This window comes from Chrysemys picta, chromosome 3 (genome assembly GCF_011386835.1).
Source record: "Chrysemys picta bellii isolate R12L10 chromosome 3, ASM1138683v2, whole genome shotgun sequence".
In the NCBI taxonomy this organism is placed as follows: Eukaryota; Metazoa; Chordata; order Testudines; family Emydidae; genus Chrysemys; species Chrysemys picta.
Genome location: NC_088793.1, coordinates 115612394 through 115640181, shown reverse-complemented (window position 1 = coordinate 115640181; position 27788 = coordinate 115612394). Strand labels below are relative to the sequence as shown.

Sequence of the window (27788 nt, the reverse complement as noted above, 5' to 3'; positions counted from 1 at the left end):
TTTATCCACCTCTGGATTTTCATATCGATCCCCATCTTTTCCAATTTAACCAATAATTCCTCGTGCGGTACCGTATCAAACGCTTTACTGAAATCGAGGTATATTAGATCCACCGCATTTCCTTTATCTAAAAAGTCTGTTACTTTCTCAAAGAAGGAGATCAGGTTGGTTTGGCACAATCTGCCTTTTGTAAAACCGTGTTGTAATTTGTCCCAATTGCCATTGACCTCAAGGTCCTTAACTACTTTCTCCTTCAAAAGTTTTTCCAAGACCTTGCATACTACAGATGTTAAACTAACAGGCCTGTAGTTACCCGGGTCACATTTTTCCCTTTCTTGAAAATAGGAACCACATTAGCTATTCTCCAGTCCAACGGTACCACCCCCGAGTTTACAGCTTCATTAAAAATTATCGCTAACGGGCTTGCAATTTCTCATGCCAGTTCCTTCAGTATTGTCGGATGAAGATCATCTGGTCCTCCCGATTTAGTCCCGTTAAGCTGTTCAAGTTTGGCTTCTTCCTCGGATACAGTAATGTCAATCCCCCCTCCTTTATTCCCCTCTGTCACGCTGCCTCTATTCCTAAGCCCTTCATTAGCCTCATTAAAGACCGATGCAAAATATTCGTTTAGATATTGTGCCATGCCTAGATTATCCTTAATCTCCACTCCATCTACAGTCTTCAGCGGTCCCACTTCTTCTTTCTTTGTTTTCTTCCTATTTATATGGCTATAAAACCTCTTACTATTGGTTTTAATTCCCCTTGCAAGGTCCAACTCTACACGGCTTTTGGCCTTTCTCACTCCATCTCTACATGCTCTGACCTCAATAAGGTAGGCTTCCTTGCTGATCCCTCCCCTCTTCCACTCTTTGTACGCTTTCTGTTTTTTCTTAATCACCCCTTTGAGACGGTCGCTCATCCAGCTCGGTCTAAATCTCCTGCCTACTAACCGTTTTCCTTTTCTTGGGATACAGGCCTCCGACAGCTCCTGCATGTGCTTAATTTTAGGCAGATGCTTAAGTCTCAGTGGAGTCCATGGGGTTTGAGTATGTACCTAAAGTTAGCATGTGATTAAGTATGGATAAGGATGGACTTAAGCACTTTCCTGAGTTGGGGCCAAAAGGTCATCCAGAAGGATAAGCTGCAAAATGGTGTCATGTGGGATGGCCACCCCCTAGTTATGGTTCTGTCCTTTGGGGCTTCTCTTCAGCCCATCCTCTGCGCCATCTTTGAGAGTCTTTCTGGCTCTGGGATACAACATTCAGCCTCCAGGCTGGTTCCTTGGAGTACTGTTTTCAGCCCCTGCTGGCCCTTGCATCCTTCCCTGCCCTGGTACAGAGCACTGCACCCCTGACTGGTTCCCCTTGAGTGCCCAGCCTCCTGCAGACCCTGGCTCAGGGCCTTCCCTAGCAGCCTGCCCATTCCCCCAAGTGCTATCTTAGTCATTTTAGAAGGCCAAGGTGTCTATTAAGGTATCACCTGATGCCCTTATCCCCACCCCCTCAGGGTGGGAAGCAGCTAATTAATTATGGCACAGGTGTGACTGGCCCCATCTCCCCTTAAAGGTGCCAGTCACCCTGTGACAAATGGTATAGGGGTCTCAGCAGAAATCTATACTGTTTGTCTCTTGTGCCACAATAAGCACATTTTTCTTAATCCTGAAAAACTGTCATTTTAAAGAGACATAAGACTATCAAAACATATTTAAATTGTAAGTTCTCTGGAGTGGGAAGCATCTTTTTGTTTGGTGTTTGTACAGAGCCTAGCTGGGGCTCCTAGTGCTAGGGTAATACAAATAATAAATAATTAATAATAACCAAGATGTAGAAGTGACAGGATGTCAGGTGCCATTGATATGGAGAGCATCAACTCTGTTCACTATTTTCTTTTATAGTCTCATAAGAAGATAAAAATATCTGAAGATCTTTTATGTTCATGGGCTTCCCTTCCCCACAAGCCCCAGCAACACTGGCTTAATGTGTATTGCAGGACAGGTGGATCCCCCTTTCAGTCTTGCTGCATTTTTGCAGAAGTAATCTCGCTTCCCGTCAGAGGCATTATCTGCAAACATTCTACTGACAAACAGGATTTCAGTTTCTGAGTTTAACCTTTCAAAAACAAAACAACCTATTGGAGGAGAATTGTAGTATAGCTTCACTGAGATGTCACACTAGATACTTCTCTAACAAAAAAGCTGCAAATAAGTTTGGTTATTTCCTCTAGATCTCATAATATTAAAAGAAATTAAGGTACAAGAAGCAATTACTGCAGAAGGTCTTGTTCATAACAATTTGATAAACGTTATTTGGTTGTGAGAAAACAATCTTAAAAATTGGCTTAAAGGAATACTCTGCTTTCAAGAAAGATATAAGCCATGAGTCTGAATGAAGTTACTGTCACTCCTTTGACTGTGGCAAAAATCTAGATCTATGCATTTAAACAGTGAAGTTCTGAAATGTAACCCAGTTTAATCACTGAACACATTTCTTTTTCAGGGTGGTCTCCAGTTTGTTCAACTGTGGGTATGATGTTTTGTGTCAGGAGGAAGGATGATGCCCACATTATAGTTTTGTGTAAAACACAAAAAGGGGGAAATTTAAATAAAGAGCCAATTCTTGCTTTCTGTGACATCACAGTAAATCCCAAGTAACTGCACTGAAGTCAGTGATGTTTCTCTGGGCTTATCCAGTGTAACTGAGAGGCAAAATATATCTCAATAGTTTTAACTGTACAGTTAAGTTGCATAATACAACAATGAAGATAGTATACCCTCTTACCATTTTGTATACTTTTATGTGCTCATTTATTTCAATAATGGGATTTGATTATAGTGTAATGTCTAACACTCTTATAGTGAAAAAGATACTCTTATTCTCATATTCTTTGCTCAGGAAGATGAAAGAAAACCAAATTTTTGGAAAGAGACAGCAAGCAAGAAGAGGAATTTATCTAAGAACAAGATGTGGTGTGCCTTAAGGGGAAATTCAGCAAGTATGTCACCACCCACTTCCTTTTACTACCTTCTGTGCTGCAACTGACATGATGTAACAGACACAATAGCAAGGCCAATGGAGATTATTTTTTTAAAGACAAAACAAATGTTAAGGGCTCCATGACCCCCCTCCTACACAGAAACCTGAAGAAGAGGAAAATGTAAGGAAAAATACCCGTGGCTATGCTTGCCCAGGGGTAAAGAGGTTCTGGGACCTACTAGAAGTGACCCAGGGTAGGCATACACTCCAAAGTGCCATAGAGAATCCTTGCCATGTAATTCTGCAGACCTCAGATCCACCCCGGGATGTCCTGGCTCCAGCTTTCTGGTCTTACTGTCTGTCATACTATAGGCAAGTCTACACTACAGCTGTAGCACGTCTGGTGAAGATGTGCTATGCCGATGGGAGAGTTGGGAGGAGAGCGTCTCCTGCCGACATTGCACCGGTGTGGACAGTGCTTAGGTTGCTGTAACTTATATCGCTCGGGGTGTGTGTGTGTCTTTTCCACGCCCTTGAGTGACGTAAGTTACATCAACTTAAGTGATAGGACCATCCCATGGGCTGCATACTTACCCCTCTGAGCAAGATAGATGCTACAGATTAGAAGTTCGTGTTGGAAGGGCAATATTAACATCCTTACTTAAATCATGGGTATTCTGTTGGGAGGATGCCATGTAGCACTTCTATTCCCTAACTCTGACTCCCTCCAGCTAGCCAAAGCACCCACAACCCAGAGTGCTCTAATGTTGCCAAGTTCTAGTTGCCACAGAGAGGCTCTCAGAGCCTTGGGAAAGGTAAAGAATGTGCTACACTGGCTCTGCTCCTCTTCCCTTCTCACTTTGCAGCCAGATACCACTCCTTTGTTCCCCTCAGCGCCACAGAAGAGAGGTGAGCAGAGATGCCTAATGAGGAAAAAATCCTCTTATCTTTTGCATGAAAAAGCTTTAACCAAAATGTAATAAAAATGGAAAGGGGAAATAAATAAAGACCCTAAAATAGAAGGGACATCTGCAATCCCTTACTAACAAATACAGCATTATTCTACAGTAATGGTTCAAAACCCTGCAGTAATACCATTGGACAAAGGTTAATCTTGTGTTTCAAACTCAGGAATGGGAGTCAAGAGACCTAGACTGTATTCCTAGATCCCTTAAATATTTCCAGTAAGGTCATATTATGTAAGTCACTCACATCTCTCTGTGCTTCAATTTCCTCAAACAGGAATGCTTAACTCATTAATACTTCAGAGGGGTAGCCGTGTTAGTCTGAATCTGTAAAAAGCAACAGAGGGTCCTGTGGGACCTTTAAGACTAACAGAAGTACTGGGAGCATAAGCTTTCGTGGGTAAGAACCTCACTTCTTCAGATGCAAGACTTACCCAAGGTTCTTACCCACGAAAGCTTATGCTCCCAATACTTCTGTTAGTTTTAAAGGTGCCACAGGACCCTCTGTTGCTCATTAATACTTGTGAAGTGCTGTGAGATCCACACTGAAGGCCCCAAACAAATACAAGGTATTTTAAGAATATGCTGTGATGTTTTGGATCATCACTACAGAATATTTTGGCCTCATTTTTAGCTGGGTCTGAAGCTTGCCTCTAATATCACAGGTGCAATTATAGGTTAGTGCAAAATTGCAGTGCAATTTAGATCCTAGTATTGAACTGGTAAATCAGGCATGTCGAAGGATGGCGTTGGGGCCCAGGTTGATTGCACTTGCAATTTTGTCCCCAATTACGTGCCTCCAACTGCGTTCACGATATGAGAGTCTGTGCTTGAAAAATGTGGGGCTTGGTATACACATTCCCCCCCTTAGAAATAATGTGCTTGGACTCTGCAAAGCAAATCACAGGGAGCCGAGAGAAGGAGACTGGAGAAACGCGTGCTGTGATGGCCAGCCCATCCTCCTCCCACTAAAGGAAATCTCCCCGGGGAGGGAGGGGACAGAGAGAAGGCCGGGGACAAATGACAGCACAGACGCTGCCTGGGAAACACTGCAAGGGGGCGGGCTAGCGCGCGCGCGCGTGTGTACTGCTGCTGGTGGTGTGTGTGTGTGGGGGGGGGTCTCTGAGCAGGGAAATCCTGCATCGCCTACATACGCGCAGCATCTCCCACTGCTACACGCAGTGCATCCCCGGAGCGATGCACTGCGTGTAACGGCGGGGAGGGACCAGAGCCTTGAGAGGAGGGGCGCCTGTACGTGCCAGGGAATTGCCAAAGGGCCACAGAGCCCTCCCCCCCTCACACACACTCACACACCTGCTTCCCCATTGCAACGGCGGCGAGAAGCCCGCGGTGCAGGGGGAAGGAGGGAGTCTCCGTCCGCCTGGTTTGACTGCAGAAGGGCAGGGGCGGAGGGAGGGAGGAGGTGGTGGCCGCTGCTAGGTGCAGCCGCGTGTGTGTACGGACAGAGCGTGTGTGGGATTGTTGCACTCGGTAACCAGGCAGCCAGGGGGCTTCCTGTCAGCCCTGCAAACACAGCCCCGGGACTCGGAGACGAGGCAAGATCCCGCGGAGAGCCCAGGGGCCGGGGCACCGGGAGGGCGGCCGAAGAGGAGCAGAGCGCTGCGGGAGAGAGGTACGGTGCTGGCCGGGGGAGCAAGCGGCGATCCGAGCAAGCCGGCAGCCCGCGCTGTGCCGCGCCGCCCGGCTGACTTGCCCTCCAGAGGATGGGCGCAGTTTGGGTCTCTGCGTCCTGGGTGAAGATGGCTCAGTGCCGACAGTGTCATTTCCGTTAGGAGCAGCTCTCTCTCTGCCTCAGGGCTAGCTGGTGCGAGACAGGAACCAGGGACAGTGGTCTTTTGGGGATTTATGTTGTTAATAATAATGTATTTGATTTTGAATAGGAAAATATAGGGTTGTAATCAAACCCTATGAGACAGAGCACCCCACCACAGAAACTATTCTTGGGCCTGAACCAAACCCCAGTGAAATCAGTGACTTTCCATGGACTTCAATGGATTTTATAGATCAGGTCCTTACCCAAGGGAGAGGGGGGAAATATGCACCAAAGGCTAGGGAACTGCACACGCAAATGCATCCATTCCTGACATTCACTACATACACTACAGAGCAATATATATTTCACCTAGAAACATATGACTTGTCAGGTTATAACTGTATGGATTTGCCCAGCTTGGGCTGTACAGAATGGTAATACATTAAGGGCAAGACTATTGCAACAAAAATTCAAACAAAAATGCACTGGGGTGTGTGTGTCTGTGTGAGTGAGAGAGAGTGTGTAAAAACTTTGAAGGATACCAGATCTGAAATATTAGCAGTCAAGGCTGTTTCTAGGATTTTGACATTGAGGCGTGATGATTTCTCCTCTAGTGATTACAGTATTAATAGTGGGAGAGCTGCTTGTTTGAACTATTCTCAGAGTCTCCTGTTATGGGCCGGATTGTGTGAGCAGATACTCATGAGATAGCCAATTGATGTCAGTGAGACTACTCCTGTGAGTAACTGAACAGCAATGTCAGTAAGGGGCTCATAATCTGTTCCTGTGTGATTTGTGGGGAGATTGTATGTTGTTTCTGGGTGCCTACCAAAACCTTGCAAGTGCTGAGGTTGTTTTCTGAAAGAAACCCAAAAAGGACGTATTTTTCTGTTGTAGTATTGATGATAATCAATTTTGAGTAATCTCTGAGAATCATTTTCACAAAGGCTAAGATGTGTTTTAACACTTCAGGTCTTTATAACAAAATGTTGCTAAACTATATTAAAAATGTTACTTTCATCTGTCTGGGTGCTATGTTGGCTTAATTATGAATAATAGAAATACTTTATTGTTTATGGTGCTAACCTTAAGTGGTAAATTATATGTCACAATGTTTTATGAGTACAATATTGTAATTTTTGGAGATGTTCACTATTTCTGACAGCAACCACCTGTTCATTATTTTGTGGATATTTGAAACATTCTTTAATAAAATGTCTTAAAGAAAAGAGGAACTACTGTCCCAAATCAACAGATCATGCCCAAATGTGAAGTTTGAAAGATTGTCTCTGCTTTCCTGAATTTCTTTTAATTTGTGATGTTAATTTTTAATATGTTGTCTTCAGACATTGACTAAATCAGTGGCAATTCCGTTTTATATCATTCGTTATGAAATACAACTGGATGGACATTAATCACTGAAGTGCTCAAAGTCGTGTGATTTGTGTTTAAATTAAATCTCCTCTTCTTCTAGTATTTGTTTCCATCGATATGGGATCATCTTTTTGAGTCCTTCTTCTCCATTCTAGGCTGTCTTGAAGCAGTTCCTTGGAAACTTCGCAGCTAATGAGATCCTTTTGTATAACATTCATCCATCCAGTTTTCGGTCTTCCAATCCTTCACTCTATTTCTTATATTCTTCTGATCTTCTTTTCACATGTCCAAACCACCTAAGCCTGGATTCCTTCAGCTTTTTTATAATTGGTACCACTTTCACACTTCCCTTAGATTGTTTGTTCTGAATATGGTCCATTCTGGTAACTCTAAGCAGCCATCTTAACATTTCCATTTCCATTGTATTTAGGATCTACTCCTGGCTCTTCCTTGGTGCTCAACATTCAGAGCCATACAAAAGTGCAGGCCTAATTGCTCTCTTATAGGTCTTGCTTTTCAATTTGATAGGCATTCTCCTATCACAGATCACTCCACTCATTTGTCTCCATTTAGTCCATGCCTTTCCTGTTCTGCATGTAAGTTCATTGTTGAGTACACCATTATCCTATCAAACCTAGGTACTTGAATTTCTGTACCTCTGGGTAGTGATTGGCTTTCCCAGACTTAGTCTCATTGTCTTTCTGAAATGCATCATCAAATCTATAGACCATATACTCTGTTTTGTGTCACTGATTTCCATGCCATTTCTTTCAAATAGATACTTCCATCTCTCTAAATCTTCTGCCACTCCCTCTTTGCTCTCCCCCATGAGCACTGCATCTTCTGCAGAAAGCATGCCACTCTCTCTGCATGTTTTCTGTAAATCAAGCACCAACGGAAACAAAAAAGGGCGTGGTGCTGACCCTTGATGTACTCCAACTCTTACAAGAAACTGCTGGGCTTCTCCACATGGCCTTCTAACTGTGGTAACAGCACCTATGTACGTGTTGTGGATGACTCTACTATATTCTTCAAGTATCTGTTTCATTCTTGTACACAGCCAGATTATTTCTCTCATAACGTGGTCATTAGCTGTTTGAAGATCAATGAATACTATGAGCAAGGTTTTCCTCTTTTGCTTGTGGAAATATATTGGGAAATCTTAATGCAGCAATAACATCCATTGTTGACTTGCCTGGAACACATCCAAACTGATTGTCACTGACCTTTTGCTTTTCTTCATAGTCTCTTATCAATAACATTCTCCAAAATCTTCATCGTGTGGCTCATACGTTTAATGCCAAGGTAGTTACACAGTCTTGTATGTCTCTTTTTCTCTTAGAGCACATTAGTACCAGTATTTTTCTCAGGCATTGCTGTCTTCTCAGTCCTCATGATGGAATTAAACAGTTGTGCCAATATATTCACACCGATTTGACCCAGGCATTTCCATACTCCTACTGCTATGCCATTGGGGCTGAGAGCTTTCTTATTTTTCATGTTGCTTGTTGGTTCTGCAGCTTCTTTTAGGACTGGTGCCAGCAGACCCTGGTTTGGTTTTATCATGCAGCATGGTTCTCTTGGAATCTCCTCATTCATAAACATTTCAAAGTAATTTCTCCCCTGTTCCTCAATCTGGTTCTCATTGATCAATGTATTTGCACTTTCAATTTAATTATTTTGATCTCACCAATGTCTTTAATAGGTCTTTGCCAGTCTATATATTTCCTTCTCACCCTCCTTTGTTTCAAGACAGTCATATAAGCCTTCCATCATGGTTTTAGCATTAGCGGCTGCCACCTCTTTTGGCTTTTTTATACTGCTGAAAATCCTACTGTTGGACGTTGCTCGCCAAAGTTAAAAATGCTTGTTCTTTTTTCTCCACAACCTCTCAAACTTACTCATTCCACCATCAGATGTGATTGGGGGGGAAAAAGGGTCTTGCTTTTGTTTCACCAACCAGACTCTTTGCACATTCTGGAATTTTGCTTGCAGTATGCTTCCATCATTGATTTGTATTTTCTCTTAACTCTTCGAAATAGATCTCCAACATGTTCATTTTAAACTCCTTGTTAACTTTCATTAAGCTTCCAGCGCTTGGTTTTCTGTATTGTTTTGGACCATTTTCTTCGCATATTCACTATGTACCCATTGTCAAGAACTAGCATTCTATATTGAGTTGCACTGCTTTCCCCTGGGATGACCTTACAGTTTTTGATGTTCTTCTGATAAACCGTCTGCTACCTTCTACTACTATTCTGATCCAATGTTTTTCCTTCTCAGTGAAGAATGTATTGACTACCAAATCATATGTCTGGGTGTACTGTAAGATAGTTTTTCCTTCCTTGTTTCTATGTCCAGACCCATGGCTGCCATGCTACCTTTTTGAAGCATTTACTGTCGCTCCCCATGTGGACATTAACATTTATCCTTGGAGTCACTCTTTCATTCTTTATCATTTTTTGTACAACAGTGTCCATTTCCCCCCAGAAATTCTCTTTTTCTTGTTCCTCCCATCCTACTTGGGGTTATGCACATACAACATTTAGGGGGACATTTTCAAGAGCTAACTTAATGAAAATTATCCTGTGACTTATCCTATCCACAACCACGGCACATTCCCGCATCACTTTGTCTAAAGCTCCATTTCTCTTATTCAACATTGCATAGTATAATGGTTAATAGCCTTCCCCAGTACCTCTTCTCTTTGCTCCCTTCCATTTGGCCTCTTGAATGCAGGCAATCCATACTTTCCTTTTCATCACCAGCTCTGCACATTTTCCAGTTAATAAATTCATTGTTTTAATAAATGGTAGTTGTGCTTCAAACTGTTACAATTTAAATAGACTGTACTCAAGAGTTTTCATAATCATGAATATACATCAGGATGGGGCATTTGTTTTAGTTTATTAAAATTTGAGCTTGACTCTTTAAAGGATACTTCATCCTTGGATTAAAGAATACGTGACTCATTAAAGGATACTTCGCTAGGACCAGCTCCCCTACTAGCATAAATTGGTACAGCCCATTGACTTCAGTGGAGTTATGCTGAGGCATTGGCGCCTAGTGTCAAAGAAAACCTCTACTATGAATTTTCTTTCTTTTGGACAGGAAAGGGAGTGTTTATCACCATAGGCCACGTGCCCCTTTTTGCTTGGAAGTCTCAGGACTGATCAAGAATTTTAGTGTTTTTCTGTCTGAATGGAACAGTTAAGAGTTAAAGTTGCGGAAAGGTAAGTCTATACTTCCAGCTGGAGGTAAAATTTCCAGCTTGAGTAGACATACCCATGCTACCTCTGATTGAGCTAGTGTGCTAAAAATAAAAGAGTAGCCGTGATGCAAGCTGCGGGAGGGGCTAGCTGCCTGAGTACATACCCATCCGAGAAGGTAGGCACCTTAGTATTGTTATATTTTGCCTGGCTTCACAGAAAATATAAAAAGCAAATACACGTTTAGCTCTCCTTCCTACAAATGTTTATACAGGTGCTTAACTTGTAACAAGTGAATAGTTGCACTGAAATCAGTGGGACTGTTCACACACTTGAAGTTAAGCATATCCCTATATGCTTGCAGGACTGGAGCCTCATTGACCATTTTACAGTCTGCAGAGTAAGGTACAGGGAATTTGCACGATGATTATGCCATATTCTAAAATGTCAAATGTCCAGCTTTCGTTAAATATGACCCCTCACCCAACCCCCCCCCATATGGTCAATTTATAAGCCCTCAACTTTATGTTTTAAAGTTCAAAAGCATGCAGAAACATAACTGTCAGAACAAGAAGCATCTGAAGCTCCAGAGAGGGTACTTCACTTGCTTTTTTCAGGAAAAAAAAACTGACAATTTTCCAATATTAATTCTTTCAGTTTCGGAGTGGAGGCATTTACAGTAGCTTAGAACCTGGTGTCCTGTTTGAATGTCTCTATTTTGTGTTCTTTTTGAAAGGTCAACATCTACATCTTCCTTTACCTTCTTTTTCCGAAAGCAATCCATGATGTAGAAAAAAGGAAGTACAAAGTGACAGGGATGGAAGTTGGGAACAGCAGTATCTAAACACTTTCCAGAGCCAAACTGACGTTTTTTCCATGATCTTATGTAATGTATGTTTAAGACCCAGCAGATTTTGGGAGAGCACCAGCACACATAGACTTGTTGTATTGCACAATGTATTAGCAAATAAGTACAGATTTGCAATTTAAATGTGGTCCAATAGCAGTTTCTTTCTTTTATTCACAAGGCTAAAAACCAAATGGTATCTCTGCTTGAAACACTGTTATCCTAATGCTTTTCATGTTTAAATTTTCTCCTTGAAACAGACTTAGTGCAATGTAGTTGCTACAGCTGTAGGTGAGCACTTTGGGCTATATAAGAGCATATCTGGCTGCTTTATTAAACTTTCTTCCAGAGGGAACATAATTTAAGATATTGGCACGGGGCTGGAGGCCAGGAACTCCTGAGTTGTAATCCCAACTGTGTCCTTGTCAACACACAAAACTAGCACCAGTTTAACCAAAACCAGTTTTTAAATCATTTTAATAAAGCCCTGTGTGGACATTTTAAATCTGTTTGCACCAGGCATATATCATGTTAGCTTAAGTCAGCTATTGACTGTTGTTTAAAAATTCTGATGACCAGTGGCCAGATCCTCAGCATTCGCTGAGCACTACAAACATTGTGATACACAGCACATGATTAGTAATATCAAAATAATAACTAAAAAAATATACTATAGTTTTTTATTAAGTGTTCATCCTGTCATTTGCATATTTCTGCTTTTACCTTCCTCTTTCTACTTCCTCATACTAACATAAATATGAATTTGTATTCTGTTGGGTTAGTAAATTGGACTGTTCCCAACTTCCATCCCTGTCACTTTGTATTTCCTCTACCAAATTGATTTATTATTACTAACAATAATTGTAATTCACAGTGAACTACATACTATAAATACGATAAAGATGAACAAATTAAGCCATTTACCTACATTTTAAAAAAATTAATTGAGGCCTAAAAAGGCAGCAGGATCAATTTATAGGCGGGCCAAAGATTGCTAATTTGAAAGGGGTGAAGATTTCTTGAATGCTCCCCTTAAATAGTGTGTGAATTAGTGTGAAATGGTGCTCATGTAAAAGAGCAAACACTACAGCTTCTCAAAAAATAGTTTTTTTGACCAAAACACAGACACGTATTTTGCGGTTTCCCATTTTTCAACCAGGAAACCCTTTTTCTGTCATCAACGAGAGTGTTAGATTGGATATAGAAATTAAGTATAGTCTTTTTTAAGACTATTGCATGTTCATTAGCTATCACATGTTTTATAAACTCTGGAGACTAGAAGAATGAGATACCACCAGATCTCCTAGTGGTTGTTCCAGGTTTAACAATAACTGGAAACTTGTTTATTTTCATTTAGTGGCCTGATTTTAAGTACAGCTAACGAGTTTCTAAGTGTTGTGAAATAATTTAGGCCTTCTAATCAAAAAGATAACACAAGAGATTTGGTACTAGTATTCTCTACATGAGATAAGATTTCCCTTTTCTTGAATTTGCAGAAAAAATAACATATTCTACAGAGTTTAAAACCAATGCCATGCAAGAGCCAATTTCTGCTCTTGGGTTGACATGCACAGCTGCCATTGACTTTACTGGGGTTTGTGCTTTTATCTGAGGGCAGAAATTGACTTTCCATCTTTTATTTTTATTTTAAAATCACACTGGGCCACACATGGACCCAGTGAAGGAAACTGAGTTATACCAGGTATTATTTTGTCCCATTGTGCCCAGGCAGATGGCAATGATGTTTTTAAATGAGATGAACATTTATTACAATGTTAAGGATACTTGTTCATTTTTATGTCATATCCTTAGTCTCTGTACAGTAGAACCTCAGAGTTATGAATACCAGAGCTACAAACTGATCAGTCAACCACACACCTCATTTGGAACTGGAAGTACACAATCAGGCAGCAGCAGAGCCAAAAAATACCCCAGAGCAAATACAGTACAGTTCTGTGTTAAACATAAACTACTAAAACAATAAAGGGAAAGATTAAAATAAAAGATTTGACAAGGTAAAGAAACTGTTTCTGAGCTTGTTTCATTTAAATTAGGATAGTTAATAATACAGCTTTGAAACTTTACTATGCAGAAGAAAAATGCTGTTTTAAGTCAATGTTCAGTTGTAAACTTCTGAAAAAACAACCATAACGTTTTGTTCAGAGTTACGAACAACCTCCATTCCTGAGGTGTTTGTAACTGTAAGATTCTACCGTATATCTATGTCAAAAAGTAATTAATAATATGGCATAACAATAATAATGTAACAAAAACAAGGCTTTAGTCACCTGTAGAATGCTAAAACCTAGAGCAGCTTGCAGAGTACTGGGTACTTCAATTTAAGTTTTATAGAAATGCTTGTATTTAGAGCTAATTTTCTAAAGCATTGCTATTTTAAGCCATGTAATTGCCATTAAAGACAAGGACTCCAAATAGTTACAAACCTATGCAATGTTTTGAAAATTATTCCTTCAGGTTTTTAATACATATGGCTGATACACAATGGGAAAACCTGCTAGCTTTTTATAATGAAATGTTTTTCTGAAGTGCTGTAAATATGTTTAGTATAATGGGATTTTTAATAGTATTTGCAACTCTGAAGAGTAAAACATTGTTAGCACAACAAACAAATCTTATGGCTTGAGATATAAACTGATTGCCTGTAGGAGTGAGGAAAAAATATACTCCCTATTACACTGCAAAACTGACTATGTGCACGTTGGATTTTATTTTTTATCTTCCTTTGAAGCATCCGGTGATGGCCACTACTGGAGACAGGATACTAGACTAGAAAGAATATTCCTTTAATCTGTGTTGGTTATGCCTACTATATGTTCCTATGGTTCTTTCTGGTTGATGAGGTGACTGTAGTGATGCTGTTGTTTCCGTGTCTGCTAATACCGTTTTCTCTCCCCATCTGTTGCAGCTTAGTTCCCCCTCTTTACATTAGAATCACTTCCCACTGCTTACAAAGGATTATGAATTATGATTTAGGGCCACGGATTCTCACTACACAGCACTCATTCTTTAATCTCAGCAAGATAATTTATTAATTGCTACAATTCCATTTATAAAGGTGAACCGGTTCAACCTGTAAATTTTATGCAGAGAAAACAGTACGTGTAAGGGAAATCTAAATATACATGCACGGCACCATTTTCTAGATTATTTTACATTGGAATTGGAATTTACTAAGGAGTGAGTATCTTCCTCAACTGGTCTAAAACAACATTAACTTCAGTGGCGCTTCACTGATTTATACCAGCTGAGGATCTAGGTCCACATGTTTTGAGTGGGTTAATAATGATCATCCAGACCCAGTTCATACAAGCATATTAAGAAAATAATATTTTTATTCCATCAATAGGAAAAAAGAACTCTGTTTTTGACAACAAAACTAACAAGACTAGTTCTCTGAAAATTAAAAATACAGTGTATCTATCTTTGGACCACTCACTGAATAAGCTGATAAACTGTGCATATAGATACTCAAAGTTAATCATTAAGAGGGCTGAATAGTTCTGGGCATCCTCGACTCAGCTTGGTGGACTAGGTTCACTGCAATCGGAGGAGAGAGCTACAAATTGCAACTATTTTCACCAGCACAATCCACTGCTCTTCAAAGGGGATTTAACTTTTTGGGGGAGGGCAAGCACTGTTTCCTTTGCCAAACTACCTTGTAGGTTTTGTTAGGGAAGGGTAGCTTTAATTTTTGTCAGGAGCACCAGAGGGGGCTCTGCCACAGTGTGTGACCTGAATTGATGCATCCCAGAATTGCTCTGGCCATGCTTCTCTCTAGCCAGAACCATCCACTTATCAACACCAGCATTTCACTATTTGCTATAAGAGAGAATAATACATGTGGTACAGGTGCAGCTGTCAGGGTACTTCTTAAGTTTTTAGCTGGAGAGTAGACAGTAGGGAGGTGTTTTTAATACTGTGTCAGCTAGCCCTGCACAGGAGCTCCTCCAGCCGCATGCAGTTAAAAATGCCTGCACCTTGTCTACAGGTTCATTACTGTTCAAAATGTTAGCAAATCTGTTCCAGCTGAACCCATGTTTCACACTTCCTTAGTGTTGGCACAGAGATAACATACAGATAGTGCTGCAGAGCCTGATTATCCTCTCACTGAAACTGGTGCAATCAGAAACAATGCCACTGAAGTTAGTGGAGCCACACTGATGTAAAACTGTTAGGATTAAGAGGAGAATTAGGCCTGCAGAATCATACACTCTTTGGTCTGAGATTTTGAGCACAGCACTGTGAATAGGAACAATGGGCTGGATCCTGACTCCCTGTTCTGTGGACTTTGTACTGCTCTGGCACTGTAAAGAGGACCAAGAACTGCCTAAAATGGCAGACAGGGATTCCCTGGACATAAGGGTGTAGGGAGTATTTCAAGGGCAGAAGGGGATATGATGAGGATCAGGATGGAGCTGGAGTATGATTTGCTTTTACAGTTCTCAGATGGTGGTGCAGACCCTACCGGACCATTCTAGACTGCCTAATGTAGAACAGTCCAACGGCTGCTCTCTGTTAGGGCAATGGGCATTTTGGCTCCAGCTACTTTTCCCACCCACTCCCAGGCTCTGTGTCAAGTGCAGTTCAACTGTGTCTGGGGGGGCGGGACGCTGGCCCTGTGCAGGGCCGGCTCCAGGCACCAGATTACCAAGCAGGTGCTTGGGGCGGCCACTTCGGAGAGGGGCGGCACATCCAGCTGTTCTGCAGCAATTCGGCAGATGTTCCCTCACTCCTGCTCAGAGCAAAGGACCTTCCGCTGAATTGCCACCGCAAATCGTGATCGCGATCGCGGCTTTTTGTTTGTTTGTTTGGCTGCTTGGGGCGGCCAAAACCCGGCCCTGGCTCCGTGTATGCACTATGAATAAAACAAGGTAGGAAAGAATGTTCTAGGTCTGTATCTACTCATTTCTCTTCCACTGAGGAACTAACCCCCCCTGGAAGTCCAATTTTTTCTTGCTGTTCAGATATTGTTTTACAGGAGCATTTTGGAGGCCCAAGGTGTTGCTGTAACAGGGCAGTTTTACACTGATGTAACTCCATTGATTTCAGTAGAGTTACTCTAGCATAAAACTTGAGTAACAGTGGTGAGTTAAGGACCTGTAATGTTAATTACACTTTACATTTTATGCCAAGTGACCCAAAAAGCAACTTTACTGTACATTACTACTGTGATTAAAATATTATAATAGGCAAAGTAAGACATTTCAGATTATGGGCAGTAACTTAGTAGAACTAGGGATTAACATTTTATCCTGATCAAAAAGTTATTACCTGTTATTTTTTAATGCAATGAAATATAGTGATAGTTTTAAACTGTTTCAGTTTTACCAGGGACTTTATATTTCTTCCTTTAGATGCAATATTATTTTAATATTTGATGTACCATAACCTTCTGAAACAGCGTACTCAATCCTGTCATAAAAAGTATCAATGTCTGGCATGTTTTCAATTGACTTTAATCATTTGTTTGTGTACTTTCAGTTGAAGTAGTGATTGCCAACCAAGTTTCAGCATTAATTGTGTCTCTGACTTGAGCGATACAATATATGCCACACATGCCACTCTTTATGCGTTAGAATAGCTAATAAGATGATGGTTCTTAGTTTTACAGGAACTGGTGCAGGTTTCTCTAAAGCCCACGTCTTTCTTTTTTCAGACTTCTGAGGTCTCATGAAGGAAGGACAGTGCTGTAGCACAATCATTGCAAGCAAGTACTGTGCTTTCATTGGGGGAAAGGCTGCTATGACTCATCGTAGGCATTCTGTGCTCAAGCTAAGTGATGCTTTCTAAAAGGAAGTAGTCCAAACTCTTCATCCTGTTGAGGTCTGCGGCTTGGTGTGGAGATTCTGTCACTGAAAGCGTTCTTGCTACAAAGAGACCATGGCCTCCTCCAGGCTAGTGGGGAGATCTTCCAGGGATATTGCTGATGTTATGCAAAGGCTTCAAGGTAAGTGACTGATTCTGAATGGCTGTATCTGTCATCTGTTCATGTAGATGACAAATATAATACTCTTTAAAGCCAGAAAAGCATTTTAAAATGATTTATACATTTCAAAAACCTACTGTTCTAAACTAATCTATAGGAAAATGTTTGCTTATGATGTGTTTGCAGATTTCTGGTTATGTTTCCTCTAGTATTACATTATTAATTATGTTTAAAAGCATATGGCATTATGCAGCATGGTTCATTGGATAAGGCAGTAGATTGGCAGTATGGACATCAGGGTTCTATTCCTGGCTTTGCCCCTGACCTGCTCAGTGACCTTGGGCAAAGTCAGTTCACCTCTCTGTACCTCAGTTTCCCCATGTGTAAAATGGTGATAAAGACACTTACTTTCCTTCTCTGCTTTGAGCACTACAGATGAAAAGTCCTCAATCAATATAATAATTTAAAAATGATTGCTATTACAATAAGGTCTAGAGGCCCCAAACAAGATTAGGGCCTCATTGTGCTGGGTATTGTTACAGACACACAGTAATAGATAGTCTCTGCCCTGAAGAACTTACAGTATAGAGCTAAGTGTTGTTGTTGTCTGAGTTGATATCCTTACGAATCATGGGACTTCTGGTTATTGTTGCAGTCAGTTGTCATCAGATAGAACTTAATAAGTTGCTTTAAGTTCTCTTTATCACAAACAAGCATGGCTAACTGAAATGATAATGTTCATTAAAACTTGTTAAAGTTTATAAACTTAGAAGTAAAAAGGTATCATCTAATATAATTTTTTTTAAATGCCTGCATTTTAAAGTATTCACTAGCCATCTGTAAACACTTTCTTAGCAGCACTTTTGTTACCAGCAGTAGGGTGACATTTAGGGACTAATGGCTCAATCCTGCTCCCATTCAACTCAGTGGAAAAACTCCCATTAACTTTAACGTTTCAGGATCAAACCCTAATTTTGCAGTTCCTCAACACACAAAACTTCCATGGACTTCAAGAGTTCAGTGCACAGAATTGTCTAGACTTTCTACATCTTGAAGCTTCCTTTGTTCTCCTGTCCTTTTCCTCCCATTTCTGTCATGGTGGCACGTCTAACCTTAGTCCCCCGGTCAAAAAATTGGACAATCAGGCAGTGTTGTGGGTGTTTACAGGCAGCTTTTCCCAAGAGTAAGGGGCATGGAAAAAGCAATAAAGGTGTTGTTTGAAGATTTAACAAGTGGAGGGATCGTGGAGCTGCGTAGTAGTTAGTGCAATATAGTGCAGGACTTCTGCAATGTGGTGCATTATTCCAGATGATGTCATGATATTCCCTTTGGGGAGTCTCCACAGGCAGGGTTAGCTGCCACGTGTGGAGGGGGGAGAGTCTCCCCGGGTGGGGTTAGCTGCCGTGGAGGCATGCTCCCTGGGCGGGGTTAGCTGCCATGGAGAGGGGGTAGCTGCTGCGGGGGGGGCTCCCCAGACGGGGGAGGTGGTGGGTTCCCCCGGTGGGGGGCTGGGTTAGCTGCCGCAGGGGGGGCGAGGTTAGCTGGGTGGGGGAGGGGTGCAAGATGGAAGTTTTGCCTAGGGCGCGAAACTTCCTTGCACCGGCCCTGGGAGGCAGCCCCAGGTATTAGGAAGAAACAGGTGATATTATTGGGGGACTTGATCATTAGAAATATAGAGAGGTGGGTTTGTGATGATTGGGAGAACTGCATAGTGAATTGCCTGCTGGGTGTGAAGATTGCGGCTCGCTCGAGATATCTAGAAAGGCTTATGTGTAGTGCTGGGGAGGAGCTGATGGTCATGATATAGGTAAGGACCAATGACACAGGGAAAGGTAAGAGAGACATCCCGGAGGCCAAATTTAGGCTTCTAGGTAAGAGACTAAAGTCCAGGATCTCCATGGTAGCAATCTCTGAAATGCTTCTTGTTCCACATTCAGGGCCAATTAGTCAGGCAGAAGTGCAGTCTTAATGTATGAGTGAGACAATGGTGTTGGGAGGAAAGATTTAGGTTTATTAGGAACTGGGGAACCTTTTGGGAAAGGGGGAGCCTATGCAGAAAGGATGGGCTCCACCTAAACCAAAATGGAACCAGATTGCTGGCATGTAAAATTAAAAAAGTCATAGAGCAGTTTTTAAACTAAGGGCTGGGGGAAAGCTGACAGGTGCAGAGGAGCACACAGTTTGGATGGAGATATCTCTTATGGGAGGATTTATTAAAGGGGATTCTCTATATCCTAGTAAAGAGGAGAAGATAAAAATATATAAAGTATAGGTAGGAACTGAAGAGAAGCAGTCCAACAGAACAGAGTCCCGGGAGAGGCATAGCTCAGTGGTTTGAGCATTGGCCTTCTAAACCCAGGGTTGTGAGCTCAATCCTTGAGGGGGCCATTTAGGGACCTGGGGTAAAAAAAATCTGTTTGGGGATTGGTGCTGCTTTGAGCAGGGGGTTGGACTAGATGATCTCCTGAGGTCCCTTCCAATGCTGATATTCTGTTAAAAAAAAATTACATCACATGAAGACAGACAACTAAATAGTGACAAATTTTATACGTGCTTGTGTACAAACGCTAAAAGTCTAAATACGAAGATGAGTGAACTTGAGTGCCTGGTATAAATGAGGATGCTGATATAATAGACATCACAGAAATTTGGTGAAACTATGATAATCAGTGAGACACAATAATACCAGGATATAAAATATATAGGAATGACCTGGTAGGTCAAGCTGGTGTGGGTGTGGCACTGTATGTTAAAAAAAGCACAAAGTCAAATAGAGTAAAAATCTGAACTGAATCAAACAGTATCATAGAATCTGTATGAATAGAAATTCCATGCTTGAAAAATAAGAATATAGCAGTAGGAATATTCTACCAACCACCTGACGAGAATGGTGATGGTGATTGTGAAATGATCAGGAAGATTAGAGAGGCCACAAAAACAGAAAACTCAGTAATAATGGGGGATGTCAACAGTCCCCATATTGAGTAGGTACATGTCACCTCAGGACGGGATGCAGAGATAAAGTTTCTTAACACCTTAAATGACTGCTTCTTGGAGCAGCTAGTCCTGGAACCAACAAGGTGAGAGGCAGTCCTTGATTTAGTCCTAAGTGGCGCACAGCATCTGGTCCAAGAGGTGAATGCAGCTGAACCGCTCAGTAATAGCAACTATAATATAATTAAATTTAACATTATTGTACGGGAGAAAATACCAAAGAAACACGCCACAGTAACATTTAACTTCAGGAAGGGGAACTACAGGAACAGTCACAAGAGTGAAATGTCTGCAAACTGCATGGACAGTATAATTAAGCCCACTAAAAAAAGAATTTGAAGAGCAACTAGCAAAAGACACACAGACTAATAGCAAAATTTCTTTTAAGTACATCAAAAGCAGGAAACCTGCCAAACAATCAGTGGGGCCACTGGACAGTTGAGGTGCTAAGGAGCAGTCAAGGAAGACAAGGCAATTGAATTCTTTGCATTTGTCTTCACTGCAGAGGATGTAAGGGAGTTTCCCATACCTGAGCCATTCTTTTTAGGTGACAAATATTAGGAACTGTCTCAGATTAAGGTGTCAGTACAGTAAATTTGGGAACAGATTGATAAATTAAACAATAATAAGTCACTTGGACCAGATGGAATTCACCCATGAGTTCTGGAGGAACTTAAATATGAAATTGCAGAACTACTAACTGAGGTATGTAACCGATTGCGTAAATCAGCCTCTGTACCAGATGACTGGAGGATAGCTAATGTAACAGCAATTTTTTAAAAAAAGGCTCCAGAGGTGACCCTGGCTACTACAGGCCTGTAAGCCTAACTTCAGTACCAGGCAAATTGGTTGAAACTATAGTAAACAAGAGAAATCTCAGACACATAAATATGTTTGGGGAAGAATCAACACAGGTTTTGTAAAGGGAAATCATGCCTCACTAATCTATTAGAAGTCTTTGAGGATGTCAACAAACATGCAGACAATGGTGATTGAGTGGATATAGTGTTTTTGGACATTCAGGAAAGCCTTTGACAAGTTTCCACACCAAAGCTCTTAGGCAAAATAAGCAGTAATGGGATAAGAAGGAACGTCCTCTCATGGATCAGTAACTGTTTAAAATAAACAAAGGGTAGGAATAAATGGTCAGTTTTCACACTGGAGAGAGGGACATAGCGACGTCCCTCAGGCATCTGTTCTGGGACCTGTTCAACATATTCATAAATGATATGGGAAAAGGGGTAAACTGTGAAGTGGGAAAGTTTGCAGATGATACAAAATTACTCAAGATAGTTAAGTCCAAAGCTGACTGTGAAGAGTTTCAAAGGGATGTCAGTAAATTGGGTTACTGGGCAATAAAGCGGATTAAATTCAGTGTTGATAAGTGCAAAGTAATGTTCATTGGAAAAATCTCAAATATACATACAAAATGATGGAGTCTAAATTAGCTGTCATCACTCAGGAAAGAGATCTTGGAGTCATCATGGATAGTTCTCTGAAAACATCTGCTCAATGTGCAGTGGCAGTCAAAAAAGCTAACAGAATATTAGGAACTGTTAGGAAAGCGATAGCTAATACGACAGGAAATATCGTAATGCCACTATATAAGTCTGTGATATGCCCACATCTTGAATACTGTGTGCAGTTCTGGTCACACCATCTCAAAAAAGATATATTAGAATTGGGAAAAGTACCACAAAGGGCAATAAAATGATGAGGGATATAGAACAGCTCCCATATGAGGAGAAATTAAAAAGACTGGGACTGTTCATCTTAGAAAAGTGATGACTAAGGGGGAATATGATAGAGCTCTATAAAATCAGGAATGGCATGAAGAAAGTGATGTTATTTGCCCTGTCACGTAACACAAGAACCAAGGGTCACCCAGTGAAATGAATAAGTAGCAGGTTTCAAACAAACATAAGGAAGTATTCCTTCACACAACACACAGTCAACCTGTGGAAATTGTTGCCACGGGATGTTGTGAAGGCCAGAATTATACCTGATTCAGAAAAGAATTAGATAAGTTCATGGAGGATAGGTCCATCAATGGCTGTTAGCCAAGAATGATCAGGAAAGCAAGCCTGTGCCCTTGGTGTCCCTAAGCCTCTGACTGTCAGAAGGTGGGGCTGGATGACATGGAATGGATCACTTTATAACTGTCCTGTTCTGTTCATTCCCTCTGAAGCATCTGGCACCAGCCACTGTTGGAAGTCAGGATACTGGGCTAGAATGACCCTTGGTTTGACCCAGTATGGCCGTTCTTACGTTCTTATCATGTCTGCTATATTTCCTTCTTGTTCCGCAGAAGTTATGAGCAAGGATGCTGCTGCAAGTGATACTTAATTAGTAGCTGTGTGTAATCCTTGTGGAGATCTTGTGTCTTAATGGTCAAGTTGTTGCATCTTATTCTCCCAAAAAATTGGTGCCTCATAGCCATTTGTGAAGCATTTAGTCTTCAGATACCTGTTCATTTGTGGCACTGCATGATTTTTAGATTATATTTTTTATTTTTTACGTCTTAAAAATCTGCTACACTTGTTACAAAAATTGCTATAATAATTTTGCTCTTTAGATTCATGAAAGGCATCAAACAAAAACATAACGAATTGACATTAAAATGTAGTAGACTGAAACCAGACATGGAGTTGCATATGAATTTTTAGTTATCAGAATAGCTTTTAAAAATCATTTTCTAGCTTCCTTGCTTTTCAAATGAAAAGCCTGATATTGTTAGGATTTGGCTTCTGCTGCAGTAGCTAAATAAATATTTTACTTTTGGTGAGATTGATAGTAGTTTGAGCATAAGCCTTTTATAGGTTGTGGCCCTGCATTATGGATGAGCGGACAATCTCCTGGGCAGGCTCCCTTTAGCCCTTACAAAGTACAGCTACCCTATCTCTGTCGTCTTAATTTAAATACCGCCATGTGAGGACAGACAGGAATGTAGAGGATTGCAGAGCTGTGTGCCTGGCGTAATTGCACTGAATCCCAGGCCCTGCTCCTGCCAGGTGCTGAGCACTTGTTTCCCACTGAAAGTGGAGTTGAGGGTGCTCAGCACCTAATAGAACAGCCTTGAGTAGGGGAATCCTGGACTAGTGTAGAGCCATCACTCTGCCCACTGCACTGGCTATACGTCTTCTGTTCCTGCCCTGATGTTGGGGTAGGATGGTGCTTTTCCTTGGCATGGCTGAACTGTGCTGCAAGCTGATGATGGTGGGCCTTTGGAAGGGCCTGTGGGAATGACTGGGAATGGGTGACGGGACAGAAAGGTGATGGAAATCCATCTGTGTTCTTTGCCACTGTGTAATGAGTTTGCTCAGGTTCACTTGACAACCTCCCATAGATGTTTTGGGAAAAAATATTTACTAGTAGGGATCCTTACATCTAAGTTTTGAAATACCTAAAGTAGATATTGTATGTGGATCGAATTACTAATGATCACCCCCAGGAAACTTCAAGGAAGACAAAATAAGCTTTCTTTGTTTTAAATCATCAGTTATTTCAGCTTGGTAGAGTAATTATGGCAGATGCAGAATGTAAAACTTTCAGTCTGTTCAGTCAATGCTAGCACCTCACCTGGCCAGATTGGGAAAAGGTCTAGAAAAGCTGCATTGGGGCGGGGAGCATGTAAGGAATCTGTTCCACTTTCCGTAGCCTGCAAAGGAGCACGATTCCAGTCCCTGCACGCAGGACAACATAGGTACTGTTCCTCAGCCCAGCTCTGAGGGAAGGAGAGAAGTGAGGGTACGGCTTCATACCCCTCTGGACCAGCACTCAAAGAAGGGTAGCAGGCTACAGCATCTTAAAGAATGAAGAATCATGTGCAGCCACCATATGCACCAAGCTGCTTGAGAAGGAGACATGGTTCTTCATTGAACCTTATGTAGGCCAGTTGCTAAATCCCACAAATTACTGCCATCATTCCTTATTGTGCATACCCTTGTGCAGTGACCTTGTGTGATTCACCTTGTACTAACAAAAAGCAAGATTCTGTAACTCCAACTGTAATTTATATTATTAATATTTACTTATGTATGTTACTATTTATATTACAAACTAGTTATCGTGGTTTTCTATCAAACTGGGAGGACATATCTAATGGGAATCCGTCTTTGGTTCAGTCTATTCAGTCAAGGCGCTGGTGAGACCTCATTTGGAGTACTGTGTGCAGTTCTGGTCTCCCATGTTTAAAAAAGATGAACTCAAACTGGAACGGGTGCAGAGAAGGGCCACTAGGATGATCAGAGGAATGGAAAACCTGTCGTATGAAAGGAGACTAGAGGAGCTTGGGTTGTTTAGTCTGACAAAGCGAAGGCTGAGGGGGGATATGATTGCTATCTTTAAATATATTAGAGGGATTAATACAAGGGAGGGAGATGAATTATTCCAGCTTAGTACTAACGTGGATACGAGAACGAATGGATATAAACTGGCCGTGGGGAAGTTCAGGCTTGAAATTAGACGAAGGTTTCTGACCGTTAGAGGGGTGAAATATTGGAACGGCCTTCCGAGGGAAACGGTGGGGGCGAGGGACTTGTCTGGCTTTAAGATTAAGTTAGATAAGTTTATGGAGGGAATGGTTTAATGGTAAAACATAGTTGTTAAGGAAAACCAAGCAATGGTAGGTAAATAGCATAATGGCTAAAAGGGGTCAGGATGGAGACTCTTGCCTATATGCTCGGGGTCTTACTGATCGCCATATTTGGGGTCGGGAAGGAATTTTCCTCCAGGGCAGATTGGCTGAGCCTCTGGAGGTTTTTCGCCTTCCTCCGCAGCATGGGGCAGGGATCTCTAGCAGGAGGGTCTCTGCCGATTGAGGTCACTAATAACAGGATTGGGGACTTCAGCAGCAGGGTCCAGGGAAGGGGCGGGGACGGTTTTATGGCCTGCAGCGTGCAGGGGGTCAGACCAGATGATCATAATGGTCCCTTCTGACCTTAAAGTCTATGAATCTATGAATCTATTCAACATCTTTATTAATGACTTGGATAATGGAGTGGAGAGTATGCTTATAAAATTTGTGGATGACACCAAGTTGGGAGGGGTTGCCAGCACTTTGGAGGAAAGGATTAGAATGCAAAAGGACCTTCAGAAATTGGAGAACTGGTCTGAAAGCAGTAAGGTGAATCTGCCAGGTGCAAAGTACTACACTTAGGAAGGAAAAATCAAATGTATAACTACAAAATAGGGAATAAGGGGCTAGGCAGTAGTACTGCTGAAAAAGCTCTGGGGGTGATAGTGATCACAAATTGAATATGTGCTAACAATGTGATGCAATTGTGAAAAAGGTGAATATCATTCTGGGGTGTCATATTTAAGACACAGAAGGTAATTGTCTCACTCTACTCAGCACTGGTTAGGCCTCAGCTGGAGTACTGTGTCCAGTTCTGGGAGCCACACTTTAAGAGAGATGTGGACAAATTTGAGAGAGTCCACAGGAGAGCAGCAAAAATGATGATAGGTTTAGAAAACATGACTTATGATGAAAGGTTATAAAACTTGTCAGATTTAGTCTTAAGAAGACTGAGAAGGGACCTGACAACAGTCTTCAAATATGTTAATTTACTGTTACAAAGAGGACGTGATCTGTTGTTCTCCATGCCCACTGAAGTTAGGATAAGAAGTAATGGGCTTAATCTGCAGCAAGGGAGATTTAGGCTATACATTAGAAAAAACTTTCTAACTATAAGAGTTGTTAAATTCTGGAATAGGCTTCCAAGGGAAGTTGTGGAATCCCCATCATTGGCCATTTTTAAGTACAGGTTGGACAGGGATGGTCTAGGTTTATTTGGTTGTGCCTAAGTGCTGGGGGGCTGGACTAGATGAGTTCTGGAGATCCCTTCGAGCCCTATGTTTCTATGATTCTGTTATTAGGATTGGGACTCTGTTTTCCTGGATGCTGTACCAAGATGAATAATACTCATGACATTAGTTCCGTTGATGTCATTGTGATTACTCATGGGAGCAAATGTTAATCATGTACGGGCCGAACTGTTAGGCCCAGAATAAGTGCGAGTTTCCCCAGGAATGCAAGAATGCATGTATTCCTATCCAAAGGAATTATAGCTATTGAGAGATTCAAGATTTTTTAGAGCCCTTGTAATTGCTGTAAAAATCAAAATATAACCCTCCAAAGATAAAGCTGGGAGGTGGAGATTCTAGTGCCTTACGTCTTTGTACTCTTAAGACTGGCATGGGTGTAATTTTGTTCTTTCCTCTAGTGATATGCTTGTACAGTTAAAGCTATGTGGTCATGCTTGTGACAGTTGTCAGGTAACTCCCATGCAGTCCTATTACACAAATGACAGTGGGTCAGTTCTTCTTGACCTTGTCACTCTTGGCCCTGGTCTACACTACGAGTTTAGGTCGAATTTAGCAGCGCTAGATCGATTTAACCCTGCACTCGTCCACACGACAAAGCCATTTTTGTTGACTTAAAGGGCTCTTAAAATCGATTTCTGTACTCCTCCCCGATGAGGGGATTAGCGCTGAAATCACCCTGCTGGGTCGCATTTAGGGTAGTGTGGACGCAATTTGACGGTATTGGCTTCTGGGAGCTATCCCAAAGTGCTCCATTGTGACCACTCTGGACAGCATTCTCAACTCAGATGCACTGGTGAGGTAGACAGGAAAAGCCCCGCGAACTTTTGAATTTAATTTCCTGTTTGGCCAGCGTGGCGAGCTCAGCAGCACAGGTGATCATGGAGTCCCAGAATCGCAAAAGAGCTCCAGCATGGACCGAACGGGAGGTACTGCATCTGATCACTGTGCTATCCGAACCCGTGCTATCCGAACTCTGTTCCAAAAGACGAAATGCTGGAATATTTGAAAAAATCTCCAAAGGCATGAAGGAAAGAGGTTATAACAGGGACCCGCAGCAGTGCCGCGTGAAACTTAAGGAGCTCAGGCAAGCCTACCAAAGAACCAGAGAGGCAAACGGCCGCTCCGGGTCAGAGCCCCAAACATGCCGCTTCTATGATGAGCTGCATGCCATTCTAGGGGGTGCCCCTACAACTACCCCACCCCTGTGCTTCCCTCCTCCCCCACCCCTCCCGGGCTACCTTGGCAGTTATCCCCCCATCTGTGTGATGAATTAATAAAGAACGCATGAATTTGAAACAACAATGACTTTATTGCCTCTGGAAGCGGAGATCAAAGGGGGAAGGGGAGGGCGGTTGGCTTATAGGGAAGTAGAGTGAACCAAGGGGGCGGGTTTTCATCAAGGAGAAACAAACAGAACTTTCACACCATAGCCTAGCCAATCATGAAACTGGTTTTCAAAGCTTCTCTGATGCACAGTGCACCCTGCTGTGCTCTTCTAACCGCCCTGGTGTCTGGCTGCGCGTAATCCAGGCAGGACTGAATCTCCATTAGACGAAACTTAAAGAAGAGAATGATCTGGAGTCATTCCCATTTTTGTCCAGGCACCCCTGACCATTCTCATCAAAGTTGGCCAGGAGCACCCATGTCTGCCCAGGCGCCCCCGACCAACCTAACTGAGGTCGGCCAGGAGCACCCACGGGACGACAACGATGGTTAGCAGTCGTATTGCACTGTCTGCCGTCCGCAAGACAAGGCAAGGGGATGCTGCTGTGTAGCACTGCAGTACCGCATCTGCCAGCAGCACCCAGGAGACATACGGTGACAGTGAGTATGTCGTCTGCACGGGTAACCCAGGAAAAAAGGCAAGAAACGATTTTTTG

At 41.9% G+C, this 27788-nt stretch overlaps 1 protein-coding gene across 2 annotated transcripts in view; it reads left to right on the top strand.

Annotated features, from left to right (window-relative positions):
* Positions 1 to 5020: 5020 nt before the first annotated feature.
* SYNE1 (spectrin repeat containing nuclear envelope protein 1) overlaps positions 5021 to 27788 on the top strand; it is a 488794-nt gene continuing 466026 nt past the window's right edge. For both annotated transcript variants that reach the window (XM_065588833.1, XM_008177503.4), the window contains exons 1-2: positions 5021 to 5570; positions 16819 to 17109. In XM_065588833.1, coding sequence (XP_065444905.1) covers positions 17043 to 17109 — 67 coding nt within the window. In that variant the 5' untranslated portion in view covers positions 5021 to 5570; positions 16819 to 17042. The remainder of the gene's footprint in view (positions 5571 to 16818; positions 17110 to 27788) is intronic.